This window comes from Sinohyriopsis cumingii, chromosome 2 (genome assembly GCF_028554795.1).
Source record: "Sinohyriopsis cumingii isolate HCF-2022 chromosome 2, ASM2855479v2, whole genome shotgun sequence".
Lineage (NCBI taxonomy): Eukaryota > Metazoa > Mollusca > Bivalvia > Unionida > Unionidae > Sinohyriopsis > Sinohyriopsis cumingii.
Window position 1 is genome coordinate 167,151,368 of NC_142962.1, and position 21,034 is coordinate 167,172,401.

At 35.6% G+C, this 21,034-nt stretch overlaps 1 protein-coding gene across 6 annotated transcripts in view; it reads left to right on the forward strand.

Annotated features, from left to right (window-relative positions):
- LOC149806260 (protein FAM149A-like) overlaps nucleotides 1-21,034 on the forward strand; it is a 241,636-nt gene that overhangs the window by 121,163 nt on the left and 99,439 nt on the right. For 3 of the 6 annotated variants that reach the window (XM_089951209.1, XM_089951210.1, XM_089951207.1), the window contains one exon: nucleotides 18,863-18,982. In XM_089951209.1, coding sequence (XP_089807335.1) covers nucleotides 18,863-18,982 — 120 coding nt within the window. Of the gene's footprint in view, nucleotides 1-4,085; nucleotides 4,659-14,038; nucleotides 14,260-18,862; nucleotides 18,983-21,034 lie in introns of those variants that run through there. The other 3 variants (XM_089951205.1, XM_089951206.1, XM_089951208.1) reach the window with 2 other exon arrangements.

Here is a 21,034-nt window from a genome sequence, read left to right on the forward strand (position 1 = left end):
CTTTGGAGTAATCTGTTCATTTCTTCATGCATGTAGCCATCCTGTCACTGCCTGAAGGCTGGTGTTGAATTCAAGCAATCACTGAAGAATGAAATCCCAAAAATGTTAGAGCAAGTGTAATTGTTGTTTTTAAATCTGAAAAGTCTGGAACCATGTTTTTCAGCATCATCAATGGCTGTTCAGGTATGCCTTCAAAGCAGGCCTTTTTGTTATGGGGTTCTTGTCACACATCTGCTTAGAGAGTGCCACAATGTTGGACAGTGCTTCATAATTCTGTTGCATCTGTGTCTGTGAATTGTTGAAATTCTTTACATTTTTCTTTTCATTTTTGCACTGTTTAAGAAATGATGAAAGACATCAGCAACTCTTCAATATTGCAAGGTAGCTTCTACAGACCGTAAGATAGGCATGTGTTCGCCAAATGACATACACATCCCAAAGCATATACTAGGGCTGCATTTCTCAGATTCTTGGCATGTGTTAGCCAAATGACACACACATCCCAAAGCATACACTAGGGCTGCATTTCTCAGATTCTTGGCATGTGTTAGCCAAATGACACACACATCCCAAAGCATACACTAGGGCTGCATTTCTCTGATTCTTGATAACACAGAATTGTGCTTCCAAATAATGACCATTGCATGGTCACTTGAATATTCAACACAATTTTTCCATGGGAGTCTTTTGTCAAGAAACTCTTGGTTTAGTCACTCAAAAAGATTTGGACCTGTACCCAATGTTACAGGTTTGCATTGACAAGAAGTCAGTTACAATCTTTTACACTGTACAGTCCTAAACTGTAACTAAAATGGCAACACATTTTTCACTACCGTGGTCATTGGATTCATCCATCATGATACTAAATGTATGTTTTTGACACATTTCCATATTTCTTGAATCACAGGCAAGAGCTTATATAATGATCTTTGATGTTTTTAACCTCCCTTGGCTAAATTTGTGTACGATTTCAGAATTGGTAAATATTGCAGCAACAAGTATTCAAAAATGGTCTGCAGTAGTAAATGACAAGTTGAGTTCAGCAATACAGCCAAGAAAAGCACTTCAGCATTTATAACCTTTTTTGCCAAACTATCATCTCAAAGAAAATAACATAGGTTTGGTATTGACACAGTCATTTTGTCCTTTGTTATGAGTGGAATTCTTGCAGTGCCTTTCAGCATTGTTCCCTCCTGAAATATTCTGAAGATGGAATTGCAAATGACACAATTGCATATTCATCACTTTTTTGCTTTTCTTTGTATGCCTAAACATTCATGCAGAAGTAAATTTACACATATATTCTTTTTTTTCCATCTGGTTGAAGAGTATTATGATTGAAAATTTTTCCTTTAAGCATTTTTTCTGCATCTTTACAAGGTTTTCACTGAAAATATGAAAAAAGTAGGATATTTCAATTGGTCTATGCAGTGCTTTTAACTTCCTGTTGACTTGGATCAACTCAGAAAATTTATATAATTCATTTCTTGGAATTCATCAAAGCTTTACTAAAAAATGAAGTTTAAAATTCTCTTTGTATCTGGAATTGCCCAATTGATAAAGAACATAGCTAGGTGTGATGTTTCTGAATACTGTACTTGTATCTAGAATTGTCCAATTGATATAGAACATTGCTAGGTGTGATGTTTCTGAATACTGTACTTGTATCTGGAATTGTCCAATTGATATAGAACATTGCTAGGTGTGGTGTTTCTGAATACTGTACTTGTATCTGGAATTGCCCAATTGATAAAGAACATAGCTAGGTGTGATGTTTCTGAATACTGTACTTGTATCTGGAATTGCCCAATTGATAAAGAACATAGCTAGGTGTGATGTTTCTGAATACTGTACTTTGTATCTGGAATTGCTTAGTTGATAAAGAACATTGCTAGGTGTGATGTTTCTAAATACTGTACTTGTATCTGGAATTGTCCAATTGATATAGAACATTGCTAGGTGTGATGTTTCTAAATACTGTACTTGTATCTGGAATTGTCCAATTGATAAAGAACATTGCTAGGTGTGATGTTTCTGAATACTGTACTTGTATCTGGAATTGTCCAATTGATAAAGAACATTGCTAGGTGTGATGTTTCTGAATATTGTACTTGTATCCGGAATTGTCCAATTGATAAAGAACATTGCTAGGTGTGATGTTTCTGAATACTGTACTTTGTATCGTGAATTGCCCAATTGATATAGAACATTGCTAGGTGTGATGTTTCTGAATACTGTACTTGTATCTGGAATTGTCCAATTGATAAAGAGCATTGCTTGATGTGATGTTTCTGAATACTGTACTTTGTATCCTGAATTGCCCAATTAATATAGAACATTGCTAGGTGTGATGTTTCTGAATACTGTACTTTGTATCTGGAATTGCCCAATTGATAAAGAACATTGCTAGGTGTGATGTTTCTGAATACTGTACTTGTATCTGGAATTGTCCGATTGATAAAGAACATTGCTAGGTGTGATGTTTCTGAATACTGTACTTTGTATCCGGAATTGCCTAATTGATAAAGAACATTGCTAGGTGTGATGTTTCTGAATACTGTACTTGTATCTGGAATTGTCCAATTGATAAAGAACATTGCTAGGTGTGATGTTTCTGAATACTGTGCTTTCATGGCTATGTGCTATCATCTTCTGTTCAAGTCAGAATCTTCATAACACAAAAAAATTAAACAATCCCAGTTTGTCTGGTTTGGTCAAGTCAAAATATAACAGTCCCATTTTATGTGATCTGGTCAAGTCAGAATGAACCAAACCCAGCTTGTGTGGTTTGGTCATTAGTCCAATGCTTATAATTTCACAATAATATTAAAAACCTAGTTAGTGTGGTTTGGTCATTTGTCCAGTGCTTGTAATTTCACAGTAATATTAAAACCCCAGTTTGTGTGGTTTGGTCATTAGTCCAATGCTTTTAATTTCACAATAATATTAAAAACCCAGTTTGTGTGGTTTGGTCCTTAGTCCAGTGTTTCTATTTTCACAATAATATTAAAAACCAAATATACAGAAAGTCCCTTCTTTAAGGGCAGATTTTATTGTGTGTGTATGTGTTTGTGTGTGTGTGATTTGGATTTTTGATGTAGCTTTAACAATTTTTCAGTCATATCACTATTATGTCTTAAGTGTGGCAGCTTATAGTGATGTCTAGCACTAGGACATCATGCCGCAGACACATAGCATCATGTCCCACCCAGTCACATTATCCTGACACTGGACTGGCCAGTCCTAACACAAACTTCTTATTGCGAGGCAGCTGTTGGTACCATTTTTATAAGTCTTTGGTATGACTCAGCCAGGGATTGAACCCATGACCTCTTGCATCTGAGGCAGATGCTCTAACCACATGGCTGCTGGATGATTCTAATGTAAATTTATGATCAATTCCCAGACAAATGCAGTAATTGGAATGGAATACAATGGCAGATACAATTATCATTTCAAGTTGTAGTCACATTAACTGATATGCTAAGATCTGTGTATTGTTTCTTGAGATTTACTTTTTTCTAGAGAATGTTGGCAAGTTCCTGAGAGAGTGTAAAAATTAAGTTTAATTATCAGTCCAATTTAGTCATGTAACTTGTACTTTCTAAAATTCTAAATTATGAGGGAGTGGTTAATTCTAAACAGTTTCAGAAAATATTTACATTGTTCACCACTGGAAAGGTTCTAGTTCCCTAAATGTCATTAAATATTAAAAGCAGTGTTAATGCAGTCTGTAGTTTTAGTAACTTGTCAGCTGTATAGAACCCCCCACCAAAAAAAAAAAAAACAGAAACAAAACAAAACTGGCCATTTGAGGCATTATGATATAAAGCTGTTTTATTTACCTAAATTTACTGGGCATTATATAGCCATGATTGTGCTGATGTGACATTAAATCTGTGCTGATGTGATGCTTACATTGTACATTAAACCTGTGCATGCTTACATTGTATGTAGACACATCCATGTGTTCATATGTTGTAGATCATACCTGCGATTTCCACCAGGTGTATGTTGAGTGTCACCAGTTTATGTGCAAGCAGCAGGTATTGCTTGAATAATCAAGCAATATGATATAAAGAATATTCCAGGCCTTGCTGTCATCATCCTCAACTGTTAAGTTGTCATTGTCATCAGCTGTAAAGCTATCAGCTGTCATCCAGTTGCTGAAGTCTTGTCTCAGTAATGGTGCTGTAATAGTTCATTACCCAATAGACTGTACATTCATAACAGTTTATTTTGCTGTGTGTTTACTGTGTGAAGATTCTGTCTCTTGAAGTTTTAATCCACTGGAGTAATTGTGTGATCCTCGATTGAGTGAAATTTTAACAAGGAAATATGATTCCTGTAGTGCTAATTAAGTGTGGTCTGACAATAACATGGAAATGTAGTTTACTTAATTCAACTTTGTATGACTATGGCTATTAAGCTGAACATCATTTCAGTATGGTAATACATCTTTGTGAAAAAGGATATTTGCTTGGGCAAGTATTTTGTTTGACATTTAGTCAATGATTATAGTTCTAGAAAAACTACATTTGAATTTTTAAGTTTCAAAAACCTTGTGTCCAATTGTGGTCTTTTAACATGACAATCCCGCCACTGATTGCAAAGTTTTGGAGACACCAGGCATTAAATGAGATTCTGATGGTTGAAGGGTAAGTTTTATTTTAATATGAAATTGCTCTAAAGATTATGCTCATTTTGTGATTTAAGCGGCATTTAAGTTTCTGGTTAGTCTTCAGTCAGTCATGCTGTCTTGAAACTAGGTATCACTCAGCATCCTGTGTACAAATTTGTGACAGGGATATGCTGGGTATTGTAATAAATTTTTGGAGTATGCACATTTGGTTATAGCACCCTGTTTTAAGGAATTCTTAGATTTTTGTGAATACTTATCTGATTATTGGAATTCGGTGCAATGGAAATATTCCTTACCCCAAAATAATTAGCCATTTCCTAGGAGCAAACATCAGGGAGTGAAGTGTTAGTGAGTTTCCATGATGCCATGGTTCACTAGTAGTGAATTCAGGTCAAAACCAATTGAGTGACCCTGGAATAACATAGTCCCTATTAAAATCTAGTGGTGTACATTGGTGGTGTGACTGCAGTGGCAGCGGTAAATTACACAATGGAATCAACAAGAAGAGACTTAGCAGATACCGTTTATGTTGCCATGGTGGCAAAAGTAATGCAGTTGTACTGGCGAAATGTGCCTGGAAACCATGGATTGACTGACCTAAGGTGGCATAGTTAAAATAGTTTCCTGTGTTAGGGGATAGTTACATAGTTTATATGGTGTGAACTGCTGTCAGTATGGAGACCTAATGAAGAGAAACTATGCAGATGTGCGGTTGATAGATATTTGTCAGGTTGTGAGATCAGTAGTCTTGCATTGATTAGAGTAATATTTAATTAGAGAACAGACACATCAAGCTTTCTAATTCATACCTGAAGTTGTATGGAAGTCTTTAGAAATTTGGGGTAAACTTATACCTTCTAGCGGGAATCGCACCAGGGTTTGACACCACTCAGTCGAGCATAGACCCCCTGGCTTGTAACATTATCAGTCAGCATCCTGTGTACAGATTTGTAACACGGATATGCTTGGTATCAGTCAGAATCCTGTGTACAAATTTATAACAAGGCATGATTGGTATCAGTGAATCTTGTGTACAGATTTGTAACAAGGATATGCTTGGTATCACTCTGAATCCTGTGTACAAATTTATAACAAGGCATGATTGGTATCAGTGAATCTTGTGTATAGATTTGTAACAAGGATATGCTTGGTATCACTCTGAATCTTGTGTACAGATTTGTAACAAGGATATGCTTGGTATCAGTCTGAATCCTGTGTACAAATTTGTAACAAGGATATGCTTGGTATCAGTCAGCATCCTGTGTACAAATTTTTAACAAGGCATGCTTAGTATCAGTCTGAATCCTGTGTACAGATTTGTAACAAGGCATGCTTGGTATCAGTCAGCATCCTGTGTACAAATTTGTAACAAGGATATGCTTGGTATCAGTCTGAATCTTGTGTACAAATTTGTAACAAGGCATGCTTGGTATCAGTCTGAATCTTGTGTACAAATTTGTAACAAGGATATGCTTGTTTTCAGTCAGAATCCTGTGTGAAGCTTTGTAAGAAGGCATGCTTGGTATCAGTGAATATTATGTACAGATTTGCAACAAGGCATGCTTGGTATCAGTCTGAATCTTGTGTACAAATTTGTAACAAGGATATGCTTGGAATCTCTCTGAATCTTGTGTACAGATTTGTAACAAGGATATACTTGGTATCAGTCTGAATCTTGTGTACAAATTTGTAATAAGGCATGCTTGGTATCAGTCTGAATCTTGTGTACAAATTTGTAATAAGGCATGCTTGGTATCAGTCAGCATCATGTGTACAAATTTGTAACAAGGATATGCTTGGTATCAGTTTGAATCTTGTGTACAAATTTGTAATAAGGCATGATTGGTATCAGTCTGAATCTTGTGAACAAATTTGTAACAAGGATATGCTTGTTTTCAGCCTGAATCCTGTGTGCAGATTTGTAACAAGGCATGCTTGATATCGCTCTGAATCTTGTGTACAGATTTGTAACAAGGATATGCTTGGTGTCAGTCTGAATCCTGTGTACAAATTTGTAACAAGGATATGCTTGGTATCAGTCTGAATCTTGTATACAAATTTGTAAGAAGGATATGCCTGGTATCACTCTGAATCTTGCGTACAAATTTGTAAGAAGGATATGCTTGGTATCAGTCAGTATTCTGTGTACAAATTTGTAACAAGGATATGCTTGGTATCAGTCAGCATCCTGTGTACAAATTTGTAACAAGGATATGCTTGATATCAGTCAGCATCCTGTGTACAAATTTGTAACAAGGATATGCTTGGTATCAGTCTGAATCCTGTGTACAAATTTGTAACACGGATATGCTTGGTATCAGTCTGAATCCTGTGTACAGATTTGTAACAAGGATATGCTTGGTATCAGTCTGAATCCTATGTACAAATTTGTAACAAGGATAAGCTTGGTATCAGTCTGAATCCTGTGTACAAATTTGTAACAAGGATATGCTTGGTATCAGTCAGCATATTGTAAAATCTTTTTAACGGGGATATGATTTAATGACCCAGAAACCAAAGAATTCATCCTCATTGTCTCATAAGGTTCTGAAATCCTCCGTCATTGTCTAGTAAATCGTTTTGGTCTAATCATCATAAATATTATCAGACTCCTTTTCATTGGCCTCATTGTCATGTGTTTATTTAGAGACTCTCAGCATGTTTTGTAAGAAAGACTTTGATCATACTGTTTGTGAAATCTATTAAAAGTTGCAACTAAACAAATCATTTGTGCAACAATATCAAATAACCACCCTCCCTTACTTGCCACCACACATGCAGCATAATCAAAGGGTTGTCACTTGGAAAAATAATTCATGGTTTTTTGGCCTTAGGGCTTGAGATATGGCAGTATCTTGATTTACATATTTACATAGTTATTGACCTTAGTATTTGACATATGGCAATACATTGATTCACACATTTACCATGTTTTTGGCCATAGTGTTTGATGTATGGCAATACATTGATTCACACCTATGCATAGTTATTTACCTTAGTATTTCACATATGGCCTTACATTGATCCACACCTTTACCATGTTTTTTGGTCTTAGCGTTTGACATATGGCAGTACATCGATTCACACCTTTACCATGTTTTTAGTCTTAGTGTTTGACATATGGCAATACATTATATCACACCTTTACCATGTTTTTAGTCTTAGTGTTTGACATATGGCAGTACATTATATCACACCTTTACCAGTTTTTAGTCTTAGTGTTTGACATATGGCAGTACATTATATCACACCTTTACCATGTTTTTTGGTCTTAGTGTTTGACATATGGCAATACATTATATCACACTTTTACCAGTTTTTAGTCTTAGTGTTTGACATATGGCAGTACATTATATCACACCTTTACCATGTTTTTAGTCTTAGTGTTTGACATATGGCAATACATTATATCACACCTTTACCAGTTTTTTGGCCTTAGGGTTTGACAATATGGCAATACATTGATTCATACCCTTGCCATGTTTTTGATCTTGGTGTTTGACATATGGCAGTACATTATATCACACCTTTACCATGTTTTTAGTCTTAGTGTTTGACATATGGCAATACATTATATCACACCTTTACCATGTTTTTAGTCTTAGTGTTTGACATATGGCAGTACATCGATTCACACCTTTACCATGTTTTTAGTCTTAGTGTTTGACATATGGAAGTACATTATATCACACCTTTACCATGTTTTTAGTCTTAGTGTTTGACATATGGCAATACATCGATTCACACCTTTACCATGTTTTTAGTCTTAGTGTTTGACATAAGGCAATACATTATATCACACCTTTACCATGTTTTTAGTCTTAGTGTTTGACATATGGCAGTACATCGATTCACACCTTTACCATGTTTTTTGTTCTTAGTGTTTGACATATGGCAGTACATTATATCACACCTTTACCATGTTTTTAGTCTTAGTGTTTGACATATGGCAGTACATTATATCACACCTTTACCATGTTTTTAGTCTTAGTGTTTGACATATGGCAGTACATTATATCACACCTTTACCATGTTTTTAGTCTTAGTGTTTGACATATGGCAGTACATTATATCACACCTTTACCATGTTTTTAGTCTTAGTGTTTGACATGGCAGTACATTATATCACACCTTTACCATGTTTTTAGTCTTAGTGTTTGACATATGGCAGTACATTATATCACACCTTTACCAGTTTTTAGTCTTAGTGTTTGACATATGGCAGTACATTATATCACACCTTTACCATGTTTTTAGTCTTAGTGTTTGACAATATGGCAATACATTATATCACACCTTTACCAGTTTTTTGGCCTTAGGGTTTGACAATATGGCAATACATTATATCACACCTTTACATAGTAATTTACCTTAGTATTTGACATAATAGCAATACATTGATTCACATTTTTACCATGTTTTTGGCCTTAGTGTTTGACAAAGGGCAATAGATTTATTCACTACTTTAACATGTTGTTGGCCTTAGCATTTGACATATAGTAATACATTGATTGTTGCCTGTCTCAATCAAAAATGAAAACTTATACAATAAAGTGAAGTTTTGCAGCAGTTCTGCAAATAACATGCTGATATGCAAAGAAAGAAAAGTATATTAATTGACTAATTAATCTTTTATTAATTGACTGATTAATCATGATTAATCAGAGAATTGATTTCTCAATACTTGATTATTTGTTAGAATGAAATGGACTATTAGCAAATGAAGGTTAAAGCCAATTAGCAAATGGAGGTTTATAGCCAGTCAGTATAATGAAAGAAAGGTTACCCCAGAATTGGATTTTTAGATAAGCACCATGTTTTATTGTGACAGATTTACTAAAGTTATGGAAAGATTATTTGAACATTTTTTTGTAAATGATTTACTAAAATTACAGAAAGATGATTTTTATGGTGACTGATTTACTAAAAATAAAAAAAGATTATTCTAGTATGTAAAATATGAAAATGTAAACATTTAGACTGCAAATTTGCCAGCTGCTTCTGTATGCACAGTCCATGTACTTTGGTGGCACATTCAATTAACTTAACCAGTTTTCAAGAAAATAGACATAAATTCTTGTTTACAAAGGCTTTGTGGCTCTAAACTTTTTATGCTCATTCCATTGAAAATTTGTTGTGAAATATTGTCTTCTCAGGATCTTTTGTAGGATGCACAAATGGGGATTCACTCCTATTTGTATATTTAAAAAATTGCACTTAAAATCATCCAAATCAGTGACAGTAATGTTTTCAAGCTCTGCCTAAATTATTTCTTCATTAAATCCTTTCTACATTCAGAAAAATGTTCAGTTATGGAATAGATCCTGCTTTGTACAACCACACCAAATGACCCACAATGTGGTTACTACTCTTGTCTTATTAGAGATTGGATATAAAAAAAACAACACAAAAACATATGTATGTGGTGGTGTTCAGTATGAGACCCCACACCAAGGATCATAATTTTGTGGGCAGAAATCTGTGACAGGGGGTGGGGTGAGTCTCCTTTATGCCCATAAATTCTAGCTCCATGGCTTTTTTCCCTCTTACACATTAATGCATATATTATATTAATATGACATATACCACATTCATATGTGTAGCACATTGTGAACAGCATTGGTCCAGATCTACCTTCAGACAATGTACCAGCAGATCCAGGTCTGTGCCTTTCTTTTTACTAGCTGAGACCCTAATTTTGTTGTCCTTTAATGCACCCACATATCTAGGTGTGCTGTTCCTTCTACTAGTCAAGACCCTAATTTTGTTGTCCTTTAATGCACCCACATATCCAGGTCTGCTGTTCCTTCTACTAGTCAAGACCCAGATATACCAATCAACAATTTACCTGCAGATCTGGGTCTGTTCACTTTCTTCCAGTAGTTCTGACCCAAATCTACTATCCCATAATGCACCCAGGTCAGTGTACTTCCTTCAGCTAGCCTAGACCCCTATCTACTGTTCCATAATGAACCAGCAGATTTAGATCTGTGTTGTTCCTTCTTATAGGACAGGACTTAACCTGCTGTTCCATAATGCACCAGCAGATCATTGTCTTTTCTGCAATTTTGACTTATTATTTCGTTTAAACAATATAGAACCAGGCCTGTCAGCTAGTGCTGTATGCAGCTATAGACACGAACCTATAAGCTTGTGCTGTATGCAGTAATCTAGCCAGACCTATGAGCTAGTGCTGTATGCAGTAACAGACCCAGACCTGTCAGCTAGTGCTGTATGCAGTAACAGACCCAGACCTGTCAGCTAGTGCTGTATGCAGTAATATAGCCAGACCTATGAGCTAGTGCTATATGAAGTAACAGACCCAGACGTGTCAGCTAGTGCTGTATGCAGTAACAGACCCAGACCTGTCAGCTAGTGCTGTATGCAGTAACAGACCCAGACCTGTCAGCTAGTGCTGTATGCAGTAACAGACCCAGACCTGTCAGCTAGTGCTGTATGCAGCAATATAGCCAGACATATGAGCTAGTGCTGTATGCAGTAACACCCAGACCTGTCAGCTAGTGCTGTATGCAGTAATATAGCCAGATCTATGAGCTAGTGCTGTATGAAGTAACAGACCCAGCCCTGTCAGGTAGTGCTGTATGCAGTAATATAGCCAGACCTATGAGCTAGTGCTGTATGCAGTAACAGACCCAGACCTGTCAGCTAGTGCTATATGCAATAATATAGCCAGACATATGAGCTAGTGCTGTATGCAGTAACAGACCCAGACCTGTCAGCTAGTGCTGTATGCAGTAACAGACCCAGACCTGTCAGCTAGTGCTGTATGCAGTAATATAGCCAGACCTATGAGCTAGTGCTATATGCAGTAACAGACCCAGACCTGTCAGCTAGTGCTGTATGCAGTAATATAGCCAGACCTATGAGCTAGTGCTGTATGCAGTAATGGACTCGGACCTGTCAGGTAGTGCTGTATGCAGTAATAGACCCAGACCTGTCAGGTAGTGCTGTATGCAGTAACAGACCCAGACCTGTCAGCTAGTGCTTTATGCAATAATATAGCCAGACATATGAGCTAGTGCTGTATGCAGTAATATAGCCAGACATATGAGCTAGTGCTGTATGCAGTAACAGACCCAGACCTGTCTGCTAGTGCTGTTTGAAGTAACAGACCCAGACCTGTCAGCTAGTGCTGTATGCAGTAATATAGCCAGACCTATGAGCTAGTGATGTATGCAGTAACAGACCCAGACCTGTCAGGTAGTGCTGTATGCAGTAATAGATCCAAATCTGTTAGTGCTGTATGCAGTAATAGACCTGGCTCCTTTGACACATAACTTGAGCCATTAAGTTAGATGTTACTCCACACTTGGAAAATATAGCAGTGCAGCCTTTTGATCTGAATAGTTTCAAGCAAGATTTGAGTCAAATAAAGTTTTTATGCTGTAGAGACTTGGCTTGGAATTGAAATTTCTTCTATCAGATGTCACAGGATGACCTTTCAAAAGTAATCTCATTTGTGATTGGTCAGGATCAAACTCTGGCCCAAATGTTGTATGTTTTGATGGCTTGGATTTGTACTGTTTGCAGTTGTTTATAAGAAACATCTTGCCATGATCATTACTTTGTAACAATAGTAACATTGTCTTTGCACATAATTATAGTTTTTAACTACATGTAGTAACAATTCTGCAAGTACATTTTCTACAGCATTTTTAAATTGAAAAATCAAATCAAAGAGGTGATGTCATACTTTCATTTGAATTTGATCGGGCCAGTATCATAGTTTGCATTGAATGTTGTCATGTTACTATCGCTCATTTATACAAATCTCTGTCAGTCAGTTAGGAGTGGTCACTTGTTCCAGTAAGCCAAGTAACATTGCTTTGACCAAATAAACATAAATCTCAAGCCTTTACCTAAGAGATAAGGCTTTATTGGACTGGTCAAATTAGTGTTTATCTTGCTTTGAGTGTTTACAAGGCAGTACAAACCATCTCTCCAGCTCTTGGGCGGAATGGTAGCTAGGTTGCAGCTTGTGCCATGAATGGATTGTGCCTTGTGCAAATATGGAAACTACAATTCTTAGTTCTGTGTCCAATAAACATGCCTTAGTGATTGAACTACATGGGTCTGATCACTTTGGCCAAAGGATCAGCAGTTTCTTTCCCATCAGATTAGATGCCTCAATTCTGTATTATTGGAGCATGTACTTACATGTAGATATTGTTGTGGACACACCCATGGCTAACTTGTAAACAGGATAGAAGTGTTACATTCTCATCTACATCATGCAGTTGAACTGAACTGATTGACCTACAAGCAGTGAATTGGGATTAGTTGGCTGTGAATTGACCAGATTTGTTCCCATTTTGACATTAATCGAAAGTTAAGACAGTTGAAGGGTGAAGTACAATTATGCATGACAAAGCATTGAAAGTAGATTTGCTTCCATTTCTTTGAAAAAGTTTCTTTGTGTTGAATTGTTTAGGGTAATGGTGGAAACAATCACTTTTAGTACATTGGTAGAAAGGAAACACTCACTTTTAGGGCATTGGTGGAAAGGAAACAATCACTTTTAGGGCATTGGTGGAAAGGAAACAATCACTGTTAGGGCATTGGTGGAAAGGAAACAATCACTTTCAGCATTTATAGTTGTCTAGTTTTTCATTATCACATGCAGATCAGGGCTAAATTTCCAATAATTAAAACAACAATAGAATATTTCCAGTGAACAGTCTGTGATGCTAGTATTAAAATGAGCTTGTGTGGCAAGCTTGTGGTCTATCTAGGCCATGCTACAGGGATCAACATCCTTCCAGTATTCATCACTGTGTCTGTCAGGATTTCATGTCAATTATCTTCAGGGTGAGGCACTGCATCTTGATTGCTCCACATGGTTTGTACAGGTGAGAAAGAAGATTCACCTAACTACATGGGGCTCAGTTGTTAGCAGTGGCAACCAGCTTGCATTTGAGTAGTTGTTATACGCGTGTGAACCTGAAAGGAAAATTGTCCAGGTTTTGATTGAGGGAAAGAGGATCTGTTTATTCACTTGGAGATAATACATCAGTTCTTCATGGGTTTTGCTTTTCAAGGAAGTATGTCAGTTCATTTGTTACACGTTGACATGATCAAGGGTTAATACATCAGTATGGAACTTGGTTGGTAGAGTATTAGCTGGCTGAGAACACATTTGATTGGAATATTTACTTGTACTGTGGTTGCACTAACTTGTAAATGATGCTGCTAGTTTTTATACAGGCAAACAGTAAACACTTCACAGTGTAATCTACAATCAATTATAAACATCATATTGGTCTAAAATGTTTTCAGCCCTTATAAAGTGTTAAAAAATGGACATTTTCTACCTCTTGCATTAAAAGTACATCATTGGAGTTGTATGCTATTCCAACAGAAAGGGATGCATGGCTGGTATTTAGGATGGGAATGGCGGTTGTGGACAGAGATTTGTCAATTTTATGCATGTCAATGTACCAAGATCCAGATCAGAGATCAGCTAGCTACATAACACCCCCATGTGGATTGACACAACAATGGCACCAAATATATGGCAGAAGGTACAGATTGAGATTTTCAAATCGTTACAGTTTGTCCTCAGCGTTTGTTTGTAGCAGTGCAAAGATACATGACAGGTAACTTGTCTTTTGTGGCTCACATAATTTTATAGTAAGAAAAGGTAACTTGTCTTTTGTGGCTCACATTCTATAGTAAGAAAAGGTAACTTGTCTTTTGTGGCTCACATTCTATAGTAAGAAAAGGTAACTTGTCCTTTGTGGCTCACATTCTATAGCAAGAAAAGGTAACTTATCTTTTGTGGCTCACATAATTTTATAGTAAGAAAAAGTAACTTGTCTTTTGTGCTCACATTCTATAGTAAGTAAAGGTAACTTGTCTTTTGTGGCTCACATTCTATAGTAAGAAAAGGTAACTTGTCTTTTGTGGCTCACATTCTATAGTAAGAAAAGGTAACTTGTCTTTGTGGCTCACATTTTATAGGAAGAAAAGGTAACTTGTCTTTTATGGCTCACATTCTATAGCAAGAAAAGGTAACTTGTCTTTTGTGGCTCACATTCTATAGCAAGAAAAGGTAACTTGTCTTTTGTGGCTCACATTCTATAGTAAGAAAAGGTAACTTATCTTTTGTGGCTCACATTCTATAGTAAGAAAAGGTAACTTGTCTTTTGTGGCTCACATTCTATAGTAAGAAAAGGTAACTTGTCTTTTGTGGCTCACATTCTATAGTAAGAAAAGGTAACTTGTCTTTTGTGGCTCACATTCTATAGCAAGAAAAGGTAACTTGTCTTTTGTGGCTCTCATCATTCTGTTGTAGAGCCTAATTTGCGGTGAATGGCTGTGGTGAATTAGTCATAAGCCAGAGTGTTTTTCTTTTCTATATTTAATGGAACCCTAATACCTCTAGTACTTCTAGCTGACCCCTGCACTATGTTTGACCTGGCTTATAAACAATCCTAGCAGACTTCAGAGAGAGCATTCCCTGAAAACCTTTTTCTAGAACTAAGCCTCTGGTCTGATTGTGTTAGGTGCATACCCTTTATTTAACTCTAATCTACATATCAAAATGCACAAAATCTAAATTATGTAATCCAAAATAGTCATTTATCTACTCTCCATACACACTCTTTTCCCACTGATACTGTATGTTAGAATTGTCCAAAAATATTATATTAAGTAGGAAATTACTTGGAAACTTTATTCTTTAACTACCCAACTCTATTTTAAGCACTTTACCTACTAGAAGAGATTCAAATTTCCCGACAACTATTCACTAAATTTAATGGTAAAGTAATAAGACCAACCTGCTATAATTGATTTTAATTGGCTTTACAAACACATAATCCAGCTGTTAAACTGAATTGTTTCAATTTCTCAGCTAGCATTGTAACTTGACACCATTACATTTGAGTAGCTGCTGATTATACCATATTGACCCAGAATCTCCTCAAAATTTAACAGTGACCAAAGAGGTACTCCTCAATCGTACACATAATTAATAAATGTATGGAGAGAATTTAGAAAATTTATATACAAAATATATCTTCTCTTCTAAAACTTATATAAGTACCAAATTAGTACCGGAAATAACTATATTTTAGGACAAGACATTGCCACTTGTTTTCACTTTTTTTTGTTGTGTGACATTGAAAACACAAAATTACTAAACTATAAAATGTAGCCAAATTTTCTTCTGACTTGTGTATATTATTGTCTAATAGCTTTTTTTGTAACTGTTCCGGTGGCCTAGTGTTTAAGGAGTCTGCCTCATATGTGGTAGGTCATGGGTTCGATCCCCAGCTGAGTCATACAAAAGACTTACAAAAATGGTTCTAACAGCTGCCTCGCTTGGTGCTCAGCATTAAGAGGTTAGTATTAGGACTGGTTGGCCTGGTGTCAGGATTATGTGATTGGGTGGGACATCATGCTACATGTCTTTGGCATGATGCCCCAGTGCTAGACATCACTATAAACTGTCACACTGCAGACATTGTAGCGATATGACTGAAAAATTGTTAAAGCTATGTTAAAAATCCAGATTACACACACGCACGTCTTTTGTACTATTTGGTTTGATAAAATTGTTAAGGTGAATGACATGGGGTGACAACTTAAATTTGATCTATTAGCTTGGCCAAGATAATGTTGAAAATGGTTTTGAAATTTGGCTTTTTATTCTTGTTTATATGTAAAATTTGAGATACAACAATTGTTTTTGGTTGGTATAGTGAGTTAAAGTGATGATGAAATCAACAGACCACTCTTAAAGCATTTGTAAAAAATAAAGTTTGGAATGAAGTGGAAACAGGAATAATATCAGTTAAGTTCCAGAGTTTAGCTTATTCCTGCAGTGAAAGTACACAAGTAAATAAAATCACAAGCTATGAGACCATACTAACAAGTTTGTAACCATCAAATAAATCTTTACCTAAGGCAAAATTTCCAACCCTGAAAGTAATTAGACTTAGATCAATGTCTGAAGATAGAATTTCAACATCAAGCTAAATATCTTTTATATATGCAGCTGTTGTCCTGTGGAATGTGCTACCAGATTGTTTTGGAGTAGAATCAAATTTTAATTCCTTCAGATCCCTGGAATGATCAATACATTAAATGTAATATCTGAAAATAAACCATTTGCACATGTTAGGAGTAATGAACAGAAGAAAAAAACCCAACAACATAGACCCTGATCTGCATTATGTGACAGCAGATCAGGATCTGTGTTTTTGCACTTTTACTCGACATTTACAAGCAAGTATATATATATATATATATATATATATATATATATATATATATATATATATATATATATATATATATATATATATATACATACATACATACATACATACATACATACATACTGTAATTCATTCTGATGGATATATGACACCTGCTGGCAGATTATTTCTCTGGGGTTTTTGTGAGTTCAAAATGTTTTGTATAAATTTTTCATGCATATATTGGCTGGTGCTACGGAGATGCAAGGAATTTCATGATGTCATTCTTGGAAATGCCAGGTTTCTAATGCAAGGAATTTCATGATGTCATTCTTGGAAATGCCAGGTTTCTAATTTAAATAAGATGAACACACTGTCAAAATTTAAAATTTTGTTTTTTGCATGATCTTACAGTCTTTGGAGCTATGCATCAAACAGAATTTTAAACATGGAAGGCTCATTACAGTGTTACATTGAATGATAGTAAAAATGCAATTGATTTGAAAACATATAGACACTTGAGATAAAAGAACATTCAAGATTCTTGATGAAATGTTAGAAAGCTGTACTTGTTGATGTGTGTGGATCATTTGAACTCTGATCATTTTCTATAATATCAGTTACATTTGAACAGTAAAAATCAGTTGGACACACCTTACAATACCATGAAAGTGTTATTTATCCTGGTTGACTTAAATTGACTATCTCTGTATCTGGTCATTTTTCATTTTCATCACACTTGTTTCTGCTGATAATTATAAATGCATTTAAGATAAGGCATGAAAATGGTATGCTTCTGTATCATCACTGGGATGTGTGCTGCATACCACATTGGGGTGCAATCTTTACGGTCAAGGTTATTGTTCTGTATTTTACTTTTTCCATTGCACATTCTCTTTACCAAATAATTTAATAGCCATTTGAGCTTGGTGATGAATTTTGATATACTTGTAAATTATCAATATAAAGTGTCACATATATTCAGGGTCAGTGTTTTAGCGTTATATATTAAACTAATGTATTACTTTCCTGTCCACTCCAAATTTTTTGAGTCTTTTTTGATGAAGGAATGAAACTTGGTGTCAGAGTGTAATTTCTAAAATATATGTAACATACCACATTGAGTGTCTTTCTTTAAGGTCAAGGTCACATGTTAATATTTTAGGTTTCAGTCACATTTTTCCCTTCTGCTTTCTAACTTGACAGCTGTTTACAATAAATTGATAAAGCTTGATACAGTTACATAATTGTCATTAGAAGATGTGTTGCATTACATGTTTGTGGTTGTATCCTCCATATCAAGGTCACTGGTCAATATTTTTAGCTTTTCTTTATTTCTTTATATCATAAAAATTGAGGTTCCAGGAGGAACCATGATACGCTTATGCTTCCCAGAAGTTTTCATTATTGTGAACTATCTTGATCTCATGATAGTAAAAGACAAAAATTCACTGAATTTGCTTTTCAAAAATTTGCTTCCTTTTTTTGTTTTCTTAATCAATAAACATAAATAAAATTTTCATTACTGAAGGAATTTCCATTCAAGATCTTTTGTGTGTACTTCTGAAGCATATACAAATACCTGTAGTGTAATGTATATGTGACAGAATGTAGTGTAATGTATATGTGACAGAATGTAGTGTAATGTATATGTGACAGAATGTAGTGTAATGTATATGTGACAGAAAAGATGACCATCATGGTCTCACAGTCAGGTGTACACATAACTAGTTTGAAAGGTCTGGACTAGTTTGGCTGGTTGGTAGTGTCATTGCATACATAGATTGCTACCTAGAAAAAAAAGCAAGAATATACAGTATTTTCAAGGTTTATATTTTCTCCAACAGTTGCAAGAGCTCACAAAAATTTGTCATCAGAATGATGAAAGTTTCAAAATCAACGAACTTTGTTGAGACAGCATTGATGTGTAAAATATATTCTTGTACATATTTAGTACAGTCGTCTTGTACTTAATGTCTTAATCTTTATTTTGCAGACGAGGGTTACCGTCACGTTTAACTGTAGATCAGGATGTTCCCAACTCTTACCAGGAAACCACAACTGTACAACAGGTGCCTAAAGTTTTCTCCAATGCTGTACATGAGGCCATTACCAGGTACTACTGCTACTAAAACTACTGTTTTCTGTTGATGGTCTTTCTCCATCTTCTCCTGCTGATTATAATGTTGTACAAAATCCTTGAAGTGCCATAACCATCAGAGGCTTTTGTAAAGTATGAAGTTACATGATTTTGCTCCATTAGTCAAAGACCAGAAGTTATGCAAAAATGGGCTTCCATTGATGCTCCACAAACATTTGTTTGTTATCGCTACTTTCCCATTACTACTTGGAGGATAATCAGGAAACTTGGTACACAGTTCCGTCCAGAAGATTTGTTCATTTGAAAAGGAAATGCTGCCCTGTGGACATCGCGTAACACCACTGAGGTGGTTATCTTGAAATGTTGGCATAGCTACTCTGCCTGAAAGGGCACACATTGTAACCCTACTTTGTGGATATCTTGTGGATGTGGTAAGGAAGAACACTATTGATTTTGGATCAAAAGGTTTAAAAATGATGGTCACTGTGATAAAAGGGTGAAAATTGGTTTCTCCACAAAAACTTGAGCTAGACACCATCTTCACTTACTGGCTTGCACTTGGAGTAAGAAAGAATTATATTGTTCTTGGTGTCTAAAGGTCTATAGTTAAATCACAATGACAGAAAGAAGAAAAATGGTTTATTATTAAATTAAAATTTTAAAGTAATTGAAAATATACCTTCACATGGGTTTGTGGATGACTTGCATGGTGTATACAATAGAAGCCTCTTGATTTTAGGGTCAAAAGGTCATGGTTCAAGGTCACTGATGAGAAAATGATTTTTGTACAATTTAAGTTGTACACCTCACACCTTGACTAAAATTTGTTGACAGCTTGCAAATAAGGTATGAAGAAGCTTATTGATTTTGGGGTTCAAAAGTTCAAAGGTCAGGGTCAAGGTCAAGGTTTTCTAGAATGACTATTGTTCAAGAGCAAGTTTTTTAATGAAACTTTGTGGATAGCTTGAACTTAGCATGTATAGAAACAATATTATTCTCGGCTCAAATGGTCAGCTGTTATGTCATTGGGTCTGAATATATGCTCTATCAACATGGCCATGCTATTGTGAATAAGTTTGATTTCAATCTTTGAGGTTTTAGTTCAGGTTTTTTTATGTAATGTCAAACAGTTTTAGATGGATTTTGATTTTAAAAAAGTTTGTGGATTTGTCAAGAATATTTTGAATAATGACAGTTCAGTAATTTGTTTCGTATCCCAAACTTATTAATTATCGAGTTAATGAAACTTAGCATGTGGTACATCTTGACAGTGTCATGGGCTTTAGTACATCATGACAGAATCATGGGCAAGTTAATGAAACTTAGCATGTGGTACATCTTGACAGTATCATGGGCAAATTAATGAAACTTAGCATGTGGTACATCATGACAGAATCATGGGTAAATTAATGAAACTTAGCATGTGGTACATCTTGACAGAATCATGGGTAAGTTAATGAAACTTAGCATGTGGTACATCTTGACAGAATCATGGGCAAGTTCAGTCACCTTCCATCCATGATATCAGGGTCAGGGTCAAAAGCCATGCCAGATTTTTGTACTGCACTTATTTTGTGAAAGTGTTATCTCAAATGTGTAAGAAAATATTTCTTACCACGTTTCGTATGTAAAGCACAGTAATTAAAAAACATACATGGAGGGAAGAAACAGGCTTATCATGGATTCTTACAATTTTCTTCTGCCAGTAGACCATCAGTCCCTTGAATGGGTCCTTGTTTATGTTCCACTTGATGAGTGCTTGTGTAGCTGTTAAAATATAGGCAGAAATATTTCACCAATTCAAAACAAAGTTGAAATGGTCTTCTTGAGTATCCTGGTGTATGATGGCTTACCACAGTTCCCAAAAGTGAAAAGGTTGCCTACAGTGGGCTGAATTAGCTCTTCATGACTGGTATACTGATGACCATATATTTCTATGAAGGGCAGTCCATACCAACTGATGGTGACTCAGACTTAATGTACGAGACTGGATTTTTTTGAGTCATTATTTATAAACCTATTTATAGTGTAGTCATTATTGGAAGACTTTAATATACATGACATTTC